General features: G+C 39.0%; 1 protein-coding gene across 2 annotated transcripts in view; it reads left to right on the forward strand.

The window, feature by feature from the left end:
• Positions 1-19,636, forward strand: part of IQGAP2 (IQ motif containing GTPase activating protein 2) — a 321,912-nt gene that overhangs the window by 235,354 nt on the left and 66,922 nt on the right. For both annotated transcript variants that reach the window (XM_023196443.2, XM_023196444.2), the window contains exons 15-17: positions 601-768; positions 5,754-5,896; positions 9,971-10,141. In XM_023196443.2, the coding sequence (XP_023052211.2) occupies positions 601-768; positions 5,754-5,896; positions 9,971-10,141 (482 nt within the window). The remainder of the gene's footprint in view (positions 1-600; positions 769-5,753; positions 5,897-9,970; positions 10,142-19,636) is intronic.

Here is a 19,636-nt window from a genome sequence, read left to right on the forward strand (position 1 = left end):
AGATATATGGTGTGTTTGTACTGGGCCCAGGAAGTTGAGATATATGGAGGAATGTGTTTGTACTGGGCCCAGGGCTGAGGAATGTGTGAATGTGTTTGTGTTGGGCCCAGGAAGTTGAGATATATGTTTGTACTGGGCCCAGGGCTGAGGAATGTGTTCTTTCAATACAAGAGAATACCAGGATTTCCATAACTTAAAAAGCATTTTGCTTATCCTAAAGTAAACAAATGTCTTTGTAAAACTAGTTCTCAAATACATGTTAATGGCCTAGGTTAGAGCTACATATCTGCTGTTGGTGTGTATTCACCCCATTTCATAGATTACTACAGCAAGCAAAACCTAGTACCTTGATACCACGTGTGAGTAACCAGGGAAGACTATTGTTTTTAATAAACCATACTCCCATGGTATCTAATTCTTCTTATGGACTAAACTGGTCGGTGAATTTGTGATTGTCTTAGGCATATGTGGTAAATATTCTCAAAGGGTAAAAATGTTTGATACTAATGCATTCCTAAAACGTCGAATTATATATTTGCATGCCTTGAAGTAAGTAGAAGATAACCATTAACAAGACACTTTTTTTTTTTAATTACCCAGGGGTTACTCTGGTGGTTGATGTTAATCAGTGTTTGCAAGGAAAAAAATCAAGTGATATTTTGTCTGTATTGAAGTCTTCCACTTCTAATGCAAATGACATAATCCCGGAGTGTGCTGACAAATACTATGATGCCCTTGTGAAGGCAAAAGAGCTCAAATCTGAAAGAGGTAAGTTGGTTTGTTACTTTAGCACAAACTATTTTAAATACCATTTCTGTGGTATTATATTTTCTTAATTTTAACACAAGTATTGCTTTCAAATTAATATTTCTGTAATTTTTTGTCATCTATGGCTAAGGAAATTAGGAAAAGTTTTAAATGTTTCTTTTTAGTTTTGGAAAGCTATGATGAGCTCAGTGGCAATATATGGATGGCATTAAGAAAATGTCATATTTGAGGAATCTGTGCTTTATACAGGTCATGCTTATTGATTGATTTATTCGTATGGGTAGACCAGTGATATAAATAGGTGTTTATACTAATATTTTCTCTCACTTAATCCTTTGTGATTGTACAATATTAAGTAGGGATAAAGAGTAATTTTGAATATATAAAATAAAGTACAGTAAGCCAGTCTGCAAGGGATCAGTTGGAAAAACTAGGCAACTAGTTATGCCTACTCAATCCAACGGCAGAACCTACATTGTTAGCTCTGGAAATAATCTTTGAGACTATACAGTTTGATACTCATTTTTCAGATTTGGAAATTCACATTGGTAAGATTTCAGAGAGAGGAAAAGAATGGTAGACCCAAGGACAATTAATTTTTAATCCAGAATTCCTTTAGTAGATTTTACTAAGCACCTACTATTTCCTAGTGTCAAGGATCAAGGTAGCTCTCACCTTCTAGGCTAGTGTTTATTTGTACCACATTGTAGGTCATCTACAGGATAGTATTCATCTTTAAGAAACTAGTGGGACAGCGTATGGCCTTAGAAGTAGAGTTTAAGGGAAAAAAAAAAAACTTTTTTAGTCCAACTTGATGTTTGTCTAGTAGTACCCTATGTACTTGCTTTCAAGTTTCATATATTTCCAACTTGGAGATTCCACCTTAAAATTCAGTAAATTTTCTATTAATGAAATGACCACTCTCTTACTTGGCATCTGGTCACCCTTGAGTCCCTCTCTGTTCCATTCAGATCTCTTCGTCAGGAATTACTGTAATGTCCCCTGTCTCATCCTTCATTGGGAAAGAATTGCATAATTGTATTAATGAGCTATCCTAATTTCAAATTCATCCTGGAAAAACTTAGTTTATCTTCTGTCTCCTAAACTTGCCTACTTTGTTTTCCACGTGTCATATTTGGGTGACTATAGTCAAATCCCTTTGCATCCAATTCAGAAACCTAGGAAGTGCTTCAGGTTCATTCTTCTGGGAATAAAAAAAGGCAGCAAGACTTTTGTCAACTGAGATCGTATTGAATCTATAGATAACTTTGAGAAGTCTTGCCATCTTAACAATATTCTGATCCATGTACATGGGATGTCTTTCCTTTTAATCAAGTTTAAAACTCAACAATTTTTTGTAGTTTTCAGCATACAAGGCTTGCATTTGTTTCATTAAATTTATTCCTAAGTATTTTATCATTTTTATTCTATTGTAAATATTGTTTTTTAATTATATTTTGGGATTGTTTATTGCTAGTTTATAGATACACAGTTGTCTTTTTATTGAGAAATAATTTATATGCCATAAAATTGTCCTTTTAAGGTATGTAATTAAGAGGTTTTTAGTATATTCACAAGGTTGTATATCCAACACTCTAGTTAATTCCAGAACATTTTCATTACACCAAAACAAAACCCAGTACCTATTAGCAATCAATCCCCATTACCCACTCCCCAGCCCCAGGCAACTACTAATCTACTTTCTGCCTTTGGCCTGTTTTGGACATTTCGTGTAAACAGAATTATACAATACATAGCCTTTGTGTCTGGCTTCTTTTACCTAGCATAATATTTTCAGAGTTCATTCATGTAGTATTTGTCAGTTTGTCCTTTTTTGTGGCTAATATTCCATTGTATGAGTATGCCACATTTTGTTTACCCAGTCATCAACTGATGGAACCTGTATTCTGTGCCACCCTCTCCCCGCAACTTTTGGCTATTCTAAATGAGACTGCTATGAACGTTCATGTCCGGGTTTTTTCGTGGGCATATGTTTTCATACAACTGATTTTTGTATATTGATCTTGTATCCTGCAACCTTGCTGAACTCATTCTAATCATTTTTAGTACATTTCTTGTGCTGCCATCTGCCTTAGTAAATACAGTTTCGCTGAAATCCAGCCACACATTAATTTATATATGGTCTATGGCTGCTTCCCTGCTGCAGTGGTAGTGCTGAGTGGTTGTTTCAGAGACCCACAGCCTGCAAAGCTGAAAATACTTGACTTTTTTTTTTTTTCTCCAAGATGAAGTCTCGCTCTGTCACCCAGGCTGGAGTGCAGCAGGGCAATCTTGGCTCACTGCAACCTCCACCTCCTAGGTTCAAGCAATTCTCCTGTCTCAGCCTCCCAAATATCTGGGATTACAGTTACATGCCAACATGCCTGGCTCATTTTTGTATTTTTTAGTAGAGACGGGGTTTCACCATGTTGACCAGGTTGGTCTCGAACTCCTGACCTCAGGTGATCCACCTGCCTCGGCCTCCCAAAGTGCTGGGATTACAGGCATGAGCCACCGCACCCAGCCCCTACTCTCTGACTCTACAGAAAAAGTTTGCTGACCCCTGTTCTAGAAAGAAGAGCATCCCAAGCAATTAAAGACCGATTTTCACCTCCCGATACAGCTATGAGCATTGTTTTCAGGCATGCACAAGATGATTTATTCTTATCTCTTTCACCTCTGGTTCTAGGATGGCTATCTTTTCCCAAACTAAAACATCCACCATTCGGTGGATGGATTACTCAGCCTTATAACTCAGTTTAATGCTTCTATATGTTCGCGTATAATTTTGTCTGGAAGGCATCTAAAAAGTATGCCTCCTTCTGGAATGTTCATCACCTCTTAACTAACTGTTATCAGTCTTTTTTCTAAGTAACAACCCAACTATATTTCTTAGGAAAACTATTTGGAACCCATGCTGGAAAGTAGCTCTCCTCAGCCTCTTATCTAACTACATTCAAACTAGATGTGAAAAACATAGTAATTCTTCTTGCCTATTACCTACTGACATCCTAACCCAAGTAAAGCCTTCTAATGCCATTCAGATCTCTTCATCAGGAATTACTGTAATGTCCCCTGTCTCATCCTTCATTATGAAAGAATTACATAACTGTATTAATGAGCTATCCTAATTTCATATTCATTGTGGAAAAAACTTAGTTTATCTTCTCTCTCCTAAACTTGCCTGCTTCTTTTCCCATGTGTCATATTTGGGTGAGAGCTAAAAACAACAAAAAAAATAAGAAGTTCTAACTTAGACTAAACTAAGTCAACTGCTATCAAGTGAGCTTTAGACTCATTGCCTTTGCAGGTAAATCAAAGTTCAAGGGATTGGCTTTTAACCAACTAAGAAATTTTTTACTTCTCAGTTTAAGTGATGGGAGAAACATTTTCACCAGCTTTGCTTGCTTTCTTCCCTTCCCACTGAGAGAGTTGCCTTAAGAAGGGTAATTATTCTTCTGAAAACATTTATGAATCTGACAACTATTGATAATTGAAAATATCACAATTGGCTGGTCGTGGTGGTTCATGCCTATAATCCCAGCACTTTGGGCGGCTGAGGCGAGTGGATTGCTTGACCCCAGGAGTTTGAGAACAGCCTGGACAACATGGCATAACCCATCTCTACAAAAAATACAAAAAATTAGCCAGTTGTGCATGATCCTGTGGTCCCAGCTACTCTGGAGGCTCATCTGAGCCTGGGGAAGTTAAGGCTGCGGTGAGCCTTGGTCACACCACTGTTCTCCAGCCTGGGTAACAGAGTGAGACCCTGTCTCAAAAGCAAGAAAGAAAGGAAGGAAGGGAAGGGAGAGGAGGGGAGAAGGAGGGAAGGGAAGGAAGAAAGGATAATAATTACTTGTAAACATCCTAACTTGACTGTACAAATGTATTTTGTAGTAGACCTATGTTTCTAAACAGATGAACCAGCTGTCTGACTGCCCATTGAAAAGAGATACATCTCTCTTCCTGGGCGTTGACAAACAGAAAGAACAGGTGAGGGGCATTTAAAGTCAAATGAAGCATTAACACATATTAAAGACCTTAAAGTTACCCCTGCTTAGTTATGTCAATGCATTTCAATATTCTGTGAAGAAATTCACTTGAACTTTGATTTACCTGGAAAAGTAATGAGTCTCATGCTCACTTGGTGCAGTTGACTTAGCTTAGTCTAAGTTAGAACTTCTTACGTTTTTCTGTTGTTTTTTGCTCTCAGGTCTGGGGCCAGAATTGTAACCATTCAACAAAATAAACAGATTTCTAAGTATGAAGTTTAGCCCATGGATTCATGAGGAGGAGATATTCTTGACCAATCAAAGTCATAACTACCATAGGTTTTTCTATCACCCCTCCCCCAAAATTAAGTTTCAAAAAAAATTTTTTTTCTCATTTTGTGTGGTTGTGTAGCACAAAATAAGTCAGAGGAACCAGGAATTTTCTTTTTCCCTACTTTAGTTGACCTTTATGTTGTGCTTATGCCATTTTGTACTTTGAGTAACGTTGTCTCTGAAGGTTCTGCTTTGGTTTAATGCCAATCATTGGCCCTCCTTAAATAAGGGCCACAGTCCTTGTGGGTATCTCCTTGTTGGAGAAATTGCAGGTAAACTTTGTAAGCAAAGAAGATCTTGCCGATTGGTCTCCTTTGTCTACATGTGTTGTTGTTTGCGTCTACCTGGGACTTACAATTATTATTTGCTTTTCCTTCTCTTTGACTGTTTTTGGCCGAACATGTTTGTATCATCCTCATGAAAGATTTAAGTTCCAGAGCTAGCCTTAGACATTTGTGTCTCTTCCTTTTCCTTGGGTTGGCAGGCATCTGCCATTAAATACATCAAATTTATTCCATGTCAGTGGGTCATTTCTGATGCCTTTGACTGTCTGAAGGTTTGGTGAAAAACATATTCTTTTATTTTACATATTAAAGAAACTACGCTAATGTTTAAGGGTTCACTGTGTCTCTATAGAATTTAACAAACTTTTTTCTTTAGTGTCTACTGAAGGTTCATGGCTCAAACTCAACCTGCATGAAAAATATGACTACTATTACAACACTGATTCAAAAGAGGGTTCCTGGGTCATACCTGAATCATGCTTGTATAAAGAATCATGGCTCACAGGAAAAGAAATCGAGGTAGGAGGTTGGTGTTTGATGGATAACTGTACTGTATAAAGTTAAATTTGACTGGTTGTCTATTTCTGAATCATGGAAGTGATGAGAGGAACTAATTGATTTATCTGAAGGCTGGATATGTAAGGAGGTCTTCATGAACTGCAGTTGAATGTGGCTGCATTGTTACTAATGTACAGAATTTTTTCCATATTGGCTTAACAAAACCAAATAGAGCAGGGGGAAGAAATATTTCACTATTTATTTGGGATGGTAGATTATCCTAAGAAATCAATCTTAAGATTTTCCTTGACTTAATTAAGCACAATTAATGATAATTCCTGGGTTGTCAATATTTAAAAGGTATTTCTTTCCCACCCATCTCAGCCTGCAACTTAACATTGTACCTTTCAAACCAAAATGTCATGTTTTTCTACAAAGTGCTGGAGAGGGCATCTCTGCCACACATGGCCCCAGCCATCTCCAGGACAGCTTCAGAAGGAAAGAACAGAGTTGGGCAAAGAGCAGGATGGGTAAACATTAAACGTTTGCTTCTTCTGAGATGGTCATCTTAGCATGTTTTCATTGCTTAACATTTCTAGAGCTCTGGATGTACCCATGTCCAAATGTAAGTGCTAACATCACAACTGAGTATATCTTATACTTGGCTTTCGATTAACTGACATAAAAATTAGCCATGTGTCCATGTATTGCACTAACCAAGAGTTATACATGATACATTGAATTGAAATTTCTATTTAACTACTAAAGGTCCCTTTTAACTAATCCTTGATCCATATTTGAAAGCTTTCTTCTACCAGATTTTACTTATTGAAAGTTATTTATCCCTTCTCTCATCTCTTTTTAACCAAACTATATAGATAGTACCTGTTTGAGATTCTTGTTAGGAGTAAAGAAATAGTGCATTAGTGAACATAGCGTCGGTATTGACTATTAGGACATTTGTTAGTTTTTGTTTGTTTCTCTTTTTGAGGGGACATTTGTTATTTTAAATACAGAAAGAAGAAACTCATTTAGAAAAGTCTGTATTAGGTAAAGCCTCATCTTTACTAAAAATACAAAAATTAGCTGGGCATGGTGGCGAGCACCTGTAATCCCAGCTACTTGGGAGGCTGAGTCAGGAGAACTGCTTGAACCCAGGAGGCAGAGGTTGCAGTGAGCCAAGATCGCACCACTGCACTCCAGCCTGGGCAATAAGAACTACACTCTGTCTTGGGGAAAAACAAAAAACAGAAAAATCTGTGTTAGAGTCTCAGGTTCAGATGCTTTTCCTCATTGTAAACAAGACTGGCTGGAGTCTCAGGGGTCCTCCTGATTTCCCCGTGTGCCTTGTCCATTGTAGTCCTAATTCCCTCCCAAATATTCAGCAATTTTTATATATACAGGAGCCCAGGGCTGAAGTATTTACAAAAAAGATAACAAGAGCAAAGCTAGGAGAAAAAGTACAGCCAAAAGAGCTCTTTTCAGTTTCAGTTCTAGATCACTGAATTTCATTCATTTTTTAGTTACCTCTCCCTACATAGAGGAATGAGAGGAGCACTTTGACAATAGATTATTTGTATAATCATGGCTTTGTTAGATCTGAATATTTTCTTGCAACATGGGAATAGGGGGACTAAATGCTTGGTGAAGATTTCCTGAAACAAAAGACTTAGCTATAAACAGGTAGTGAAGTAGATCTTGCCGAATGGCCTTCTCTGTGAGGTTCTTCTTTGCTTTGTCTGAGGTTGGTGGGCAGCCATGAAGAAACAGGAGGGGTAAAGTCAGAGGAATGTGAAATTGGAATCAACCCTTGTAGCAAGATGTCTGAAACAAGTTATGGCCAAAAGGAACCTTTCCAACTGGTGTCCCTGCAAATACCCTAAGAATGTGTGGAATTGCGAATGAGGTCTCCTGAAACCATAAACATAGCCAAGTACCCCTCATTTGTATAGAGTTTCACTTTCCAATATACTTTCACATCACTTTGATCCCTAAATTATCCTCTAAGTAGAGATAGAGCAAATATTCTCATCTTCTGTTTTTCTAAGTGAGGAAATTGGGGCACAGAGTAGGTGAAGCAGCTTGTGCTAATTCTGCAATTTGTGTAGATTTTGTCAATTAACGGATTTATTTCCAGTGCTTTCAACTTCTAGTCTAGTATCTTTTCCACTTTTTCATTGTTTTTGACCCAGTCACCAGTATCTCTGAGTGGTTTTGTCATGTGCCCATTGCTCTGGAATTAATAACCCAAGTTGGTGGCTTAAGAAATACATAGGAGCCGGGCGCGGTGGCTCAAGCCTGTAATCCCAGCACTTTGGGAGGCCGAGACGGGTGGATCACAAGGTCACAAGATCAAGACCATCCTGGCTAACATGGTGAAACCCCGTCTCTACTACAAAATACAAAAAACTAGCTGGGCGAGGTGGCGGGCGCCTGTAGTCCCAGCTACTCCGGAGGCTGAGACAGGAGAATGGCGTGAACCCGGGAGGCGGAGCTTGCAGTGAGCCGAGATCCGGCCACCACACTCCAGCCTGGGGCGACAGAGTGAGACTCCGTCTCAAAAAAAAAAAAAGAAAGAAAGAAAGAAAGAAATACATAGGTACTTTAAAAAATGAGTAATGCTTCCCGGGGGAATACTCTTGAAGTAATATTCACCAACATTGCTTTGGATTTAAAAACAAAAGTTCGACCCAAAGGATGTGAAACCTGCCGGTAATGGATCCACGCATCGTAATATGTTTAAAGAGAAAATATTGATGATAATTAAGTTCTATCTTGGAAAAAAACAAGAACACACATCTTACAGAATCATTAAAGTCAGCATCAAAGATATTGCAGTGTAGCAGTGTCGCAGACAGAATCACCAATGCAGTATTTACTAAAATTTAGAGGAAAAAAACGTGATCTGAGCTGACCAATACTACCAAAAATGCTTAATGACAAGAAGATAGTGAAGAACACAGTTTAGTGACTCATTTCGGATGTTCAGAGGTCGTACAAGTTTTAGGAAAATGACATTGTAGCAATGGATTATTAGTGCTAATTTTGAAGAAAAAAATGAAATTATAGACGTGCTAAAAAATTATGTGCTATGGTTGAAAAGATATATCAAACTATAAAGAAGCAGCATCGAAGATTTAAAATTTAGAATAAAAAATTGGTCATGTGGCATCCCAAGATATACTCCAGGTATAACTTTTTGTTATATCGAGCATCAGTCTGTTAAGATTATTAACCAGTGGAAGGTCTAACACTGTTATAAAAAAGTTGTGTTTCTTCTAAACAACCTGAAGTTACCAGTTTTATTCAATGGATGCATACATATATGTCTTCTCTTAAAGATACGTGTGCATCTTTTGTATGATTTCACTTTTAGCTCTTTGAGTTAACCAACTATTAATTCCAGTTGTACTAAATAAGAGTCATCAGCTATAGAAGTGACAGTCCAGTCTTTCTTTGCATCTCTCATCGGGCATAAAAGTAAACCCTGTTCATACCCCACGTGAAACTTTCCTATAACCCCCTTCTTCCTTTTTTCTCATTCTTCTAGATTTCTGCCATCTATCTTTAATAGCACTTATCTTGCTCCTCCCACCCCTTTTTCCTTTGCCCCAGAGCATCATTCTGAGTTTGGCCGCAGCTCATTACAGGGATCTGCCTACTCTGGCCTGGGGAAGAAATGGGAAAGAAGTCTGAGGACCTCATGACCATTGCAGTCTTTTCCTTGGCAGCCCAAGGGAAGTGGGAGGTGATGCATGTTTTTACAGCAAGCACCCTTGTCCCTTTACATTCTGTGGAGATCAGGCCTCATGCCTCGTCCTTGCCAGCATCATGCATACATCTCTGCTTCCAAATCCTGAGATCATTGAGCTTTATTCTTTTGCCACCTCAGCACCAAACTCAGAGATTCCAAAATCATATTGCTAGAAAGAAGCTCAGCCAGTTTCATCCCTCAGCTCTGCTTAAATTTGTTTTTAAACCAAGCCAAAAGGAGACATCCATGTTATTTTCTAAAAGATAAAATATCAGAAGCTATTCTATGTGTGCCTTTCAGCTGATGTGTGAAGTGTAACCATAAGAAATATCTCTTGCCAGGACATAATTGAGGAAGTCACAGTAGGTTACATTCGTGAAAATATATGGTCTGCTTCAGAAGAGATGCTTCTTCGCTTTCAAGCCACAAGTTCAGGACCCATCCTTAGGGAAGAGTTTGAAGCTAGAAAGTCATTTTTGCATGAACAAGAAGAGAATGTGGTCAAAATACAGGTATGTGGATCACCTACCACTGTTTACAACAAACTGTCATATCACCTGAAAATGTTTTCTTTGATAATAGTCAACTACCAGCATTCCTGTAAACAAATCTGACTGCATATTTTTACATAATCAGTGCCCCTAGTCTACTTCACTAAGGCTTTAAAATGGAAAGCATTTTGATGATGAATGACTTAACCTACGGTCTTCTAGAGAGTATTTAGGAGCACTGCAGATTTGCACAGATCCACCTGCTGCCAACTTAGTTGGACCCAACGGGATATGCCTTGGATCAGAGTTGAAATCATACCTGACTTGGGGACTTTTTTGTGGTTAGTGGATGTTGAGTGGCATCTTAGTTTCTGTGCTGTTCTAGCCTGAAAGAACAGAAGAACTAATGAAATAAACAGATTTAGCATCTCTAAGAATGTCTTCTACCTTCTGTAATCTGTCACTCTTCATTTAGGCCTGCAGGAGAAACCTTCATTCCCAATTTTTTTGCTATAAATTGTTCTTAAGTTTGCATGACTTGTCTGAACTTTCTGATTGGCAGGAGAATTTGCCAGGTTTAGATGTTTCTCTTCTGTATTCCTGTAGCACCCCCTACCAGTCACCACACTGGTTTGTGAAAGGCTGTGAGTTTGTTCTTTTTATTGTGAGCTCAAAGGGGTATTGTTAACAACTGGTAAAGTCTGATGCTGGTGGGTTTTTACTTCGAAGCTTCCTAAATTGAACATTTTTCTGTGGAAGAGCTTCTTTTTTGTGTGGTCACTGGTGAACTCATCTGCTTTTCCCACCTAACTGTAATGTCCAAGGCAGAAAATGAATTTTACAAACATTTGTCTTCCTGTATCTTGCACATGATAGATGCTTACATGTTTAAAATTTGCTTGGAGCTTAAGATATTATTAGCAAAGCAGAAATAATTAATTTTATAAAAGAAATTTCTACTATAAATCTGACACTCAAAGGATTTTTCTAGGTGGGCCAGTGAGTTTCCAATTTATTCCTTTAAACAAATAGTAAACAGAACACACAGGAAGTGAACAAAAGCCTCAAAATAGTCATCTGCACTGAAGAGGCTCTAATTTTGCACAAATTTCACGTGTCAGCCAATATAAAATTTGGACCCCATGCTCTCCAGTCTCGGGGCACACAGCAGTGTTGCAGTTGGAAGGTATACCACAGAGCCCACCAGTACAGAATCCTTCTATATTAGAAACCAGGGCTGAAGGATGAGAGAAATGGGGTAAGGACAGGAATGATCATTTGGAGCCTTTTTCCTCCACCTCAGCAGAGGCAAAAGAATTGACGAAGCAGTCATCAAACCATGAAGTCACCTCACTATGCCTTTTTATCAGTCTTCTGACAATTTTCCAAAACAGAGGGCATGAAGCCTAAAGGTAAGCCTACTTCACAGATGTGGACCAGAAGTGAATAATGCAGTCAGTAGGAACCTGCTGACCCTTAAAACCAAGAGTCCATGAACCAAAAGGTGTCATGCTAATCTCATTTCTCGCCAAAGTGACTGGTTCACCTTCAAGTAGGAAAATGTTCTGATCTCTGAGAAGTTCCCCTATGTAAAACACTGTGGGCTTCCTAGCTGGCTGAATTGCCCCCAGATACAGTAGTTTTAACAAAATTGGAGAGAAATACAAAGGCAAAGCTCCTAGGCCAAGTCCAGCTATACCCCAGCTACACTACCCTCCCTGCCGTCAGTGGTCTACCAAGGAAATGAGTAGTGGTACAGAGAATGTGCATGATCAATGTCCAGCACTCTGTCTCAAGTGCTTATGGAGTTAATTGGGAGGTGCCCAGGTCAATATAGAGGAAGTCAAAAAGAATCTACATAGCCATATTATTTTTGAGCAGTTAGAAGTCCCCAGTAAAATCGCCTGAGTAAGCCAGAAAGAAAAAACTGCTCATAAACAAAAAAGATTTTATATCAAAAACAGAAAAAGGAATATAACTTGCAAAATATAAATGGAGTAGACATCTAGAGTTACTCTTCCAGAAGACAGGAGAGAATGTTATACTGAAACTGCTTTATACTGTCAAGGAATTTGTTAAGACGTGGACTTAATGAAATAAGAAGACAACAGAATAATAAAATAAAAAGACAGCTGACAGCTAAGGAGAGGAAGAGAAATAATGATGTCATAGAATGTAAATGAATTTATAACTGCAGAATGCAAAATAGACACTGAGCGTAATTGGAGCAGACACAGAAAGCTTCAGAAAAATCCACAAAAGATGAGAGAAAGAATAGATTATTAAAAACACACTTTCTCTCTTTTTTTTTTTTTTTAAACACACTTTCTCATCTGAAAAATATAATGCCCATTTTATTGCAGGGTGGTGAGGATGGACTACAATAATTCACATAACAGATGTTTCCTAGTATGTGCTTCTCAAGTGCTTGGTAAACTTTAGAAATGGCAAGGTGATAGAGATAATGACTCAGAGAGCAGATAATGGGGATCCAATATTGATATTGGTGATGTGGCACAGGAAGACTTCAGAAAAAAATCAAATAGGATAGAATAGGTAACTACAGGAGGAAGTTTTTTTCGTGGACTGAGAAAAGCTAGCATACTACTTTTTAGGAAAGGATATAATAATGGCAAACACCAAAACCTAGCCCTGAGATTTAATGAATTATTGAACTTCAGCTCAGGGAGTGCCACAAGCATCCTGGTGAAGAAAAACAAGCTACCCTGAAGGAACTTCACTTTGCCAGGAGCAGCAGCAGAGTCTGTGGACCAAGAGGAAGGGGATGGCCTGAGAGAGTCGGTCCTCAGTTGTTTTAATGTAACTGACTACCCTTATAGATTGCTGGATTTTTTTTTTTTTTTTTACCTTCGAGGAGAGGGAGAAGAGGTAAATGTTTAGGGCTTTCTTGGCTAACCGAGATCACACAAGTATTTTGTGCATTCGAAGTTGGCATTGGTAATTTGCATATATCTGTACTGAGTGTCCAGTTATCAAGCATAGCAGCCAGTGTATCAAGCCAGATTTCCCAGCGAGGAATAAAGTCTATAAAACAGAGCAATGACCTCTGAGGTCTAAGTATTTTGACAGACTTCTTTTATACAGATACTCGGCACAGAAAATGTATTTGTGCTACTAGAAAACAAAACAAATAAGATGGCTATTATAAATTTTCCCACAAGTTCCCATACCAGACAGGAGAATGAGACTGCCATTTTTGTAAATCTATTTTTTTCTTTTTTCTTTTTTTTTTAAATCTATTTTTTTTAAAACAGAGTCTTGCTCTGTCGCCCAGGCTGGAATGCAGTGGCACCATCCCAGCTCACTGCAACCTCCACCTCCTGGGTTCAGGTGATTCTTATACCTCAGCCTCCCAAGTAGCTGGGATTACAGGCATGCGCCACCACACCCTGCTCATTTTTGTATTTTTTATAGAGACAGAGTTTCACCATGTTGGCCAGGCTGGTCTTGAACTCCCGGCCTCGAGTGATCTGCCCGCCTCGGCTTTCCAAAGTGCTGGGATTATAGGCATGAGCCACCACACCCAGCATGTAAATCCCATCTGTCTGTAATTTTCCAAGTTTCTTTATATCAACTTTATACCCATATTTGCTTATAATAAACAGCCTCTAATTAGAGAAGAGTTTACAATATCATGGCTATGCACAAGAGTTCTGTTGTTGGTACATAATAGGTAAAGCTTATCTCAATGAAACTAAAACTTACAGACTAAAAAAAGAGAAACAGAATTTTGACAAATGATGAGGTAAGTAGTATTCTGCTTCTATGGAGCAAAAAAATTCTTTTATTATTATACTTTAAGTTCTGGGATACATGTGCAGAATGTGCAGGTTTGTTTCATAGGTATACATGTGCCATAGTGGTTTGCTGCACCCATCGACAGACCATCTACATTATGTATTTCTCCTGATGCTCTCCCTCTCCTATCCCCCCAACAGGCCCCAGTGTGTGATGTTCCCCTCCCTGTGTCCATGTGTTCTCATTGTTCAACTCCCACTTATGAGTGAGAACATGCGGTGTTTGGTTTTCTGTTCCTGTGTTAGTTTGCTGAGAATGATGGCTTCCAGCTTCTTCCATGTCCCTGCAAATGACGTGAACTCGTCCTTTTTTATGACTGCATAGTATTCCATGGTGTATATGTGCCACATTTTCTTTATCCAGTCTGTCATTGACAGGCATTTGGGTTGGTTCCAATTCCTTACTATTTTGAACAGTGCTGCAATAAACATACCTGTGCATGTGTCTTTATAGTAGAATGATTTATAATCCCTTGGGTATATACCCAGTAATGGGATTGCTGAGTCAAATGGTATTTCTAGTTCTAGAGCCTTGAGGAATCGCCACACTGTCTTCCACAATGGTTGAACTAAGTTACACTCCCACCAACAGTATAAAAGCATTCCTATTTCTCCACATACTCTCCAGCATCTGTTGTTTCCTGATGTTTTAATGATTGTCATTCCAACTGGCGTGAGATGGTATCTCATTGTGGTTTTGATTTGCTTTTCTCTAATGACCAGTGATGTTGAACTTTTTTTCATGTTTGTTGGCTGTAAATGTCTTCTTTTGAGAAGTATCTGTTCATATCCAGGAGCAAAAAAATTGTATTCCCAGCCAAGCTGCCTTTGTTTGGAAAGGTAATAAAACTCATAAATGTAGAAGAATACCAGAAAAATTTACGTAAATAATAATGAGATGAAACATAGTAATGAACTCTCAAAGTAAATCCTGGTGGTACACACAGTTAATCCTTAGTACATTAAAAAAGAAGAAGAAGAAGAAGAAACCAGAATGGATGAATGGGGTCATTTTGCCAATGCAGGATTGATTCAATATTAAATAATCTGTTATGGCCGGGCACGGTGGCTCAAGCCTGTAATCCCAGCACTTTGGGAGGCCGAGACGGGTGGATCACAAGGTCAGGAGATCGAGACCATCCTGGCTAACACGGTGAAACTCCGTCTCTACTAAAAAAATACAAAAAACTAGCCGGGCGAGGTGGCGGGCGCCTGTAGTCCCAGCTACTCGGGAGGCTGAGGCAGGAGAATGGCGTGAACCTGGGAGGCGGAGCTTGCAGTGAGCCGAGATCCGGCCACTGCACTCCAGCCTGGGCGACAGAGCGAGACTCCGTCTCAAAAAAATAAATAAATAAATAAATACATAAATAAATAAATAATCTGTTACTATGACAGGTCACTTATTCAGAATGTTTGCGAATCTCAGATAATTGAAATTAACAGTATTTTTGGAGTTTAGGTAATTCCAGAAGAGCAGAATGGGAACTTGAGCTTGTTCCAATTATCTTGGATAGCCTTTCAGTATGGACTAAGGAAGGAATGGGATTTATAATATACATTCAAACAATTACACTTCTCTGCTTTAAACCAGTGTTAACCACCAAAATGTGTGAACTGTTAAGATCCATCACACCATGTGTTTTACTGATTGGACTGCCATGAAATCCCAGAGACCCACGATGAGGGTCCACTTCCCCTACTTGCTATTGTGCTGTTGGGCCACTTTTGTGAACAAATGTTGGTGACATCAGAGAATTTTGCCCATCTCAGAATTCTCACACTGTGACAAATCCCATGGGGTAGCATTTTCTAAACAGATAATTAATTTAAAATTTTTTATTTTGGTTATTTACATTTTTATCATTTAATGTGTGAACACATACCCAATGTTCTCTTTGCCTGGAAGATTGGTAAAAGTACAAAATCTCATGCCTTCCCCGAGGCCTATTGAATCCTAACCTGCATTCTGACAAGATCCTCAGATGATTTTATATTGACATTAACGTTTGAGAAGCACTGTTAAGATCACTTCCATTTCAAAACTCCAGACGATCATGAATCTTCCCGTATAATTCTTTATCACCATAAGAGCTTAAGGGAGAAAAACTCATGTGCTCATTTCAATAGTTACTACAAAAGCATTTGATAAAATTCTAGACCCATTCCTATGTCTTTAAATGATTGCATCGAAGTTTAAGGTTTTGTTGAGGCAGTTGGCATCTTTATAATAATAAACTTTACAGTTCAGACATAAATCTTTTTCCATTTATTAATCTGTTCCAAAGTATACCATTATAATTTTATTCCTTTATATTTTTGAGTTTACTCCTACCCTTATGTATCTTTTTCTGCTATTGTGAATAACATCATTATTCTATTATGTTGTTTATTCTTGACATGTAGAAAAGTTATCAATTTTATATTCATTTTATTACTAGTCACCAGGATGAACTCTTTTTTTTTTTTTTTTGAGACGGAGTCTCGCTCTGTCACCCAGGCTGGAGTGCAGTGGCCAGATCTCAGCTCACTCCAAGCTCCGCCTCCCGGGTTCACGCCATTCTCCTGCCTCAGCCTCCCGAGTAGCTGGGACTACAGGCGCCCGCCACCTCGCCCGGCTAGTTTTTTGTATTTTTTAGTAGAGACGGAGTTTCACCATGTTAGCCAGGATGGTCTCGATCTCCTGACCTTGTGATCCGCCCGTCTCAGCCTCCCAAAGTGCTGGGATTACAGGCTTGAGCCACCGTGCCCGGCGAACTCTTAGTTCTAATATATTTTTGGTTGATCCTCTTGAGTCATAACTGCTGTTGACACTTCTGATTTTTTTAAATCTTGAATTTTGTCAAGGAATAGATTCATATAACCTTAACAATATAGAAAACTATAAACTTTAGGGACTCAAAAATTATTTGGGCTTGCCTTCCGCTTCTGGGGAAATGGAACACATGTTCTTTTCCCTATTCTTCCATAAATACAACTAAAAGCCCCCAATATTATATATAAACAAACATAACACTCTTAAAAGTGAAGAGAAAAAAGTCAGACTAACTAGTGAACCTTGGGACCCAAGGAATGACATAGTGGTGAGTTCTTTGAGTTTTCTTTTTGTTTATATTTTTCTGACCTGTAGCTGAAGAGGCTGGCAACCCAGAAATACCAATGGGTACAGGCTCTGATGTGATTTGGCTCTGTGTCCCTACCCGAATCTCATCTTGAATTGAACTTCCATAATTCCCGCATGTTGTGAAAGGGACCCAGTGGAAGATAATTTGAATCATGGGGACGGTTTCCTCCATACTGTTCTTGCGGTAGTGAATAAGTCTCATGAGACCTGATGGTTTTATAAGAGATTTCCACTTTTGCTTCTTTCTCATTCTCCCTTGCTGCCACCGTGTAAAAAGTGCCTTTTACCTCTGCCATGGTTGTGAGGCCTCCCCAACCATGTGGAACTGTGAGTCCATTAAACTCGTTTTTCTTCCCAGTCTCAGGTATGTCTGTATCAGCAGCATGAAAACAGACTAATACAGACTCCAATGAAAGCCTGTTCTCTGTAGCCAAAGGACCAAGAAAGGAACAGTCTAGCAAGACAAAAATAATTTCAGACAGTAACTACTCTACTCTAGCCAAATACCACACACACACATACACACACACACACACACAAACTGTAATGCCTCCACCTAGGGCAGCAAAGCCTGAATGGGGAGCCTGGGCTTCCACCCTCCTGGACTGTAACAAGGCACCCAGACTTGTAGAATCTGGATCTCGTGCCCACTGAGCAGTAATGTGGCAGCCCTCCCTCTCCCTGCTAGAGTGGTGTGAGAGGAGCCACGGCAGAGAGGCAAGACCTTCACACCATCCAGTTGTAATAAGGTCTTTTCCTTCAGTTGGTCAATGGAGGCCACATGGGAAGTAATAAGAAGGCACTTCTGCTCTCCCAGCCAGAGTGATATCAAGAGAGGTCCAGTAGGTAGCTGGACCCCCTCCCAGCAATAACAAGGAGGCCTTCCCCACCTTGGTGTTAAGGTTCCTTGGGTCCCAAGGTTCACTAGTCTCTTCACCTTTAAGAGGGCTATGTTAGTTTATATAGACAGAAACCAAATGGAGAACCTAGCCTTCTCCTCCTACCTCCTAGTAATGAGGCAGTGCCCCCACCTTTTCCTTGCCAAAACAATGTCAGGAAAAGCCACCTAAAAGTAGGATTAAATAAGATCCAGGACCCCATACTACCCATATGTCTAAGGTTCATCACTTATTTGGATATTGCAATCACAACAATCACTTATGTCAAGAACCAAGAAAATCACAACTTAAGTTTAAAATAACAATTCCTAGGTGACCACACAGAAATGACAGATGTTAGAATTATCTGACAAGGGTTTTTAAAGCAGCTATCATAAAAATGTTACAATAAGCAATTAGCAGTTACTAACACTTGAAGCAAAAGAAAGAACATCTCAGGAAAAAAAACTAAAGCCTCAGCAAATAATTAAAAAGTTTATAAACCACACAGTAACTTTTAGAACTAAAAAATACAGTAACAGACATGGAAACCCAATGAATAGTCTTTGCAGCAGAATGGAAGGACAGAGGAATGAATCAGTGAACTAGAGACTATAAAAATAGAAATTCCCAGATCTGAACAACAGAGAAAAGGCAGACTGAAAAAAATAAAGAACAGAGCCTCAAGGATCAGTGGGATTATAACAGAAGATTTGACATTTGTGTCATCAGATTCCCAGAGGAGAGGAGAAAGAGGCAGTACTGACAAAGTACTTGAAATAAAAGTGGAAATGTTCCAAAAACACAGATTCAAGAAGCTGAGGAAACCTCAAACAGGATAAAGTGAAAGAAATTCACACAAAGACATATCACAGCCAAACTTCTGAAAACAAAAGACAAAGAAAATATTTTGAAAAGCAGTGAGATAGAAACAACTTACCTATAAGAGGGAGACAGTTCTAATGACAGAGGATTTTTCATAACTTAAGGAGGCCAGAAGGAAGTAAAACATTTTTCAGGGGGAGCAAAGGCTGAATGAGGAGTCTAAACTTCCACCCTCCTGTAACAAGGCACCCAGACACTTGTAGAATCTGGAGAGAAAATAACTGTCAACATAGAATTTTATATCCAGCAAAAATATTCTTTAGGAATGAAGGAGAAACTAAGAGCACTTGTTACCAGCAAACCTTCCCTCAAAGAATGACTACAGATAGCTCTCTAAACAAAAAGGAAATGATGAAAGAAGAAATTTCAGAACATCAGAAAGGAAGAAAGGATAGCTAGAAGAATAAAAATATGAATAGATACATTTTTCTACTCTTGAGTTTTTAAAATTGACAGTTGAAGTGCTGATGTGGCTCTGAATGTATGCAGGGTTCATTCCCCGTGGCTTCTCTCAAGGGCTGGTATTCAGTGTCTGTGGCTTTTCCAGGCACAGGGTATAAGCTATCAATGGATCTACCATTCTGGGGTCTGGAGGACAGTGGCTGTCTCCTCACAGCTCCACTAGGCAATGTCCTAGTGGGGACTCTGTGTAGGAGCTCCAACCCCACATTTCTTCTCCACACTGGCCTGCAGAGATTCTTCATGACGGTTTTGCTCCTGCAGCAGGCTTCTGCCTGGAATCCCAGGCTTTTCCGAACATTCTTTGAAATCTAAGCAGAGGCTCCCAAGCCTTGACTTTTTTTTTTTTTTTTTT

This window comes from Piliocolobus tephrosceles, chromosome 4, assembly GCF_002776525.5.
Source record: "Piliocolobus tephrosceles isolate RC106 chromosome 4, ASM277652v3, whole genome shotgun sequence".
Classification (NCBI taxonomy): Eukaryota; Metazoa; Chordata; class Mammalia; order Primates; family Cercopithecidae; genus Piliocolobus; species Piliocolobus tephrosceles.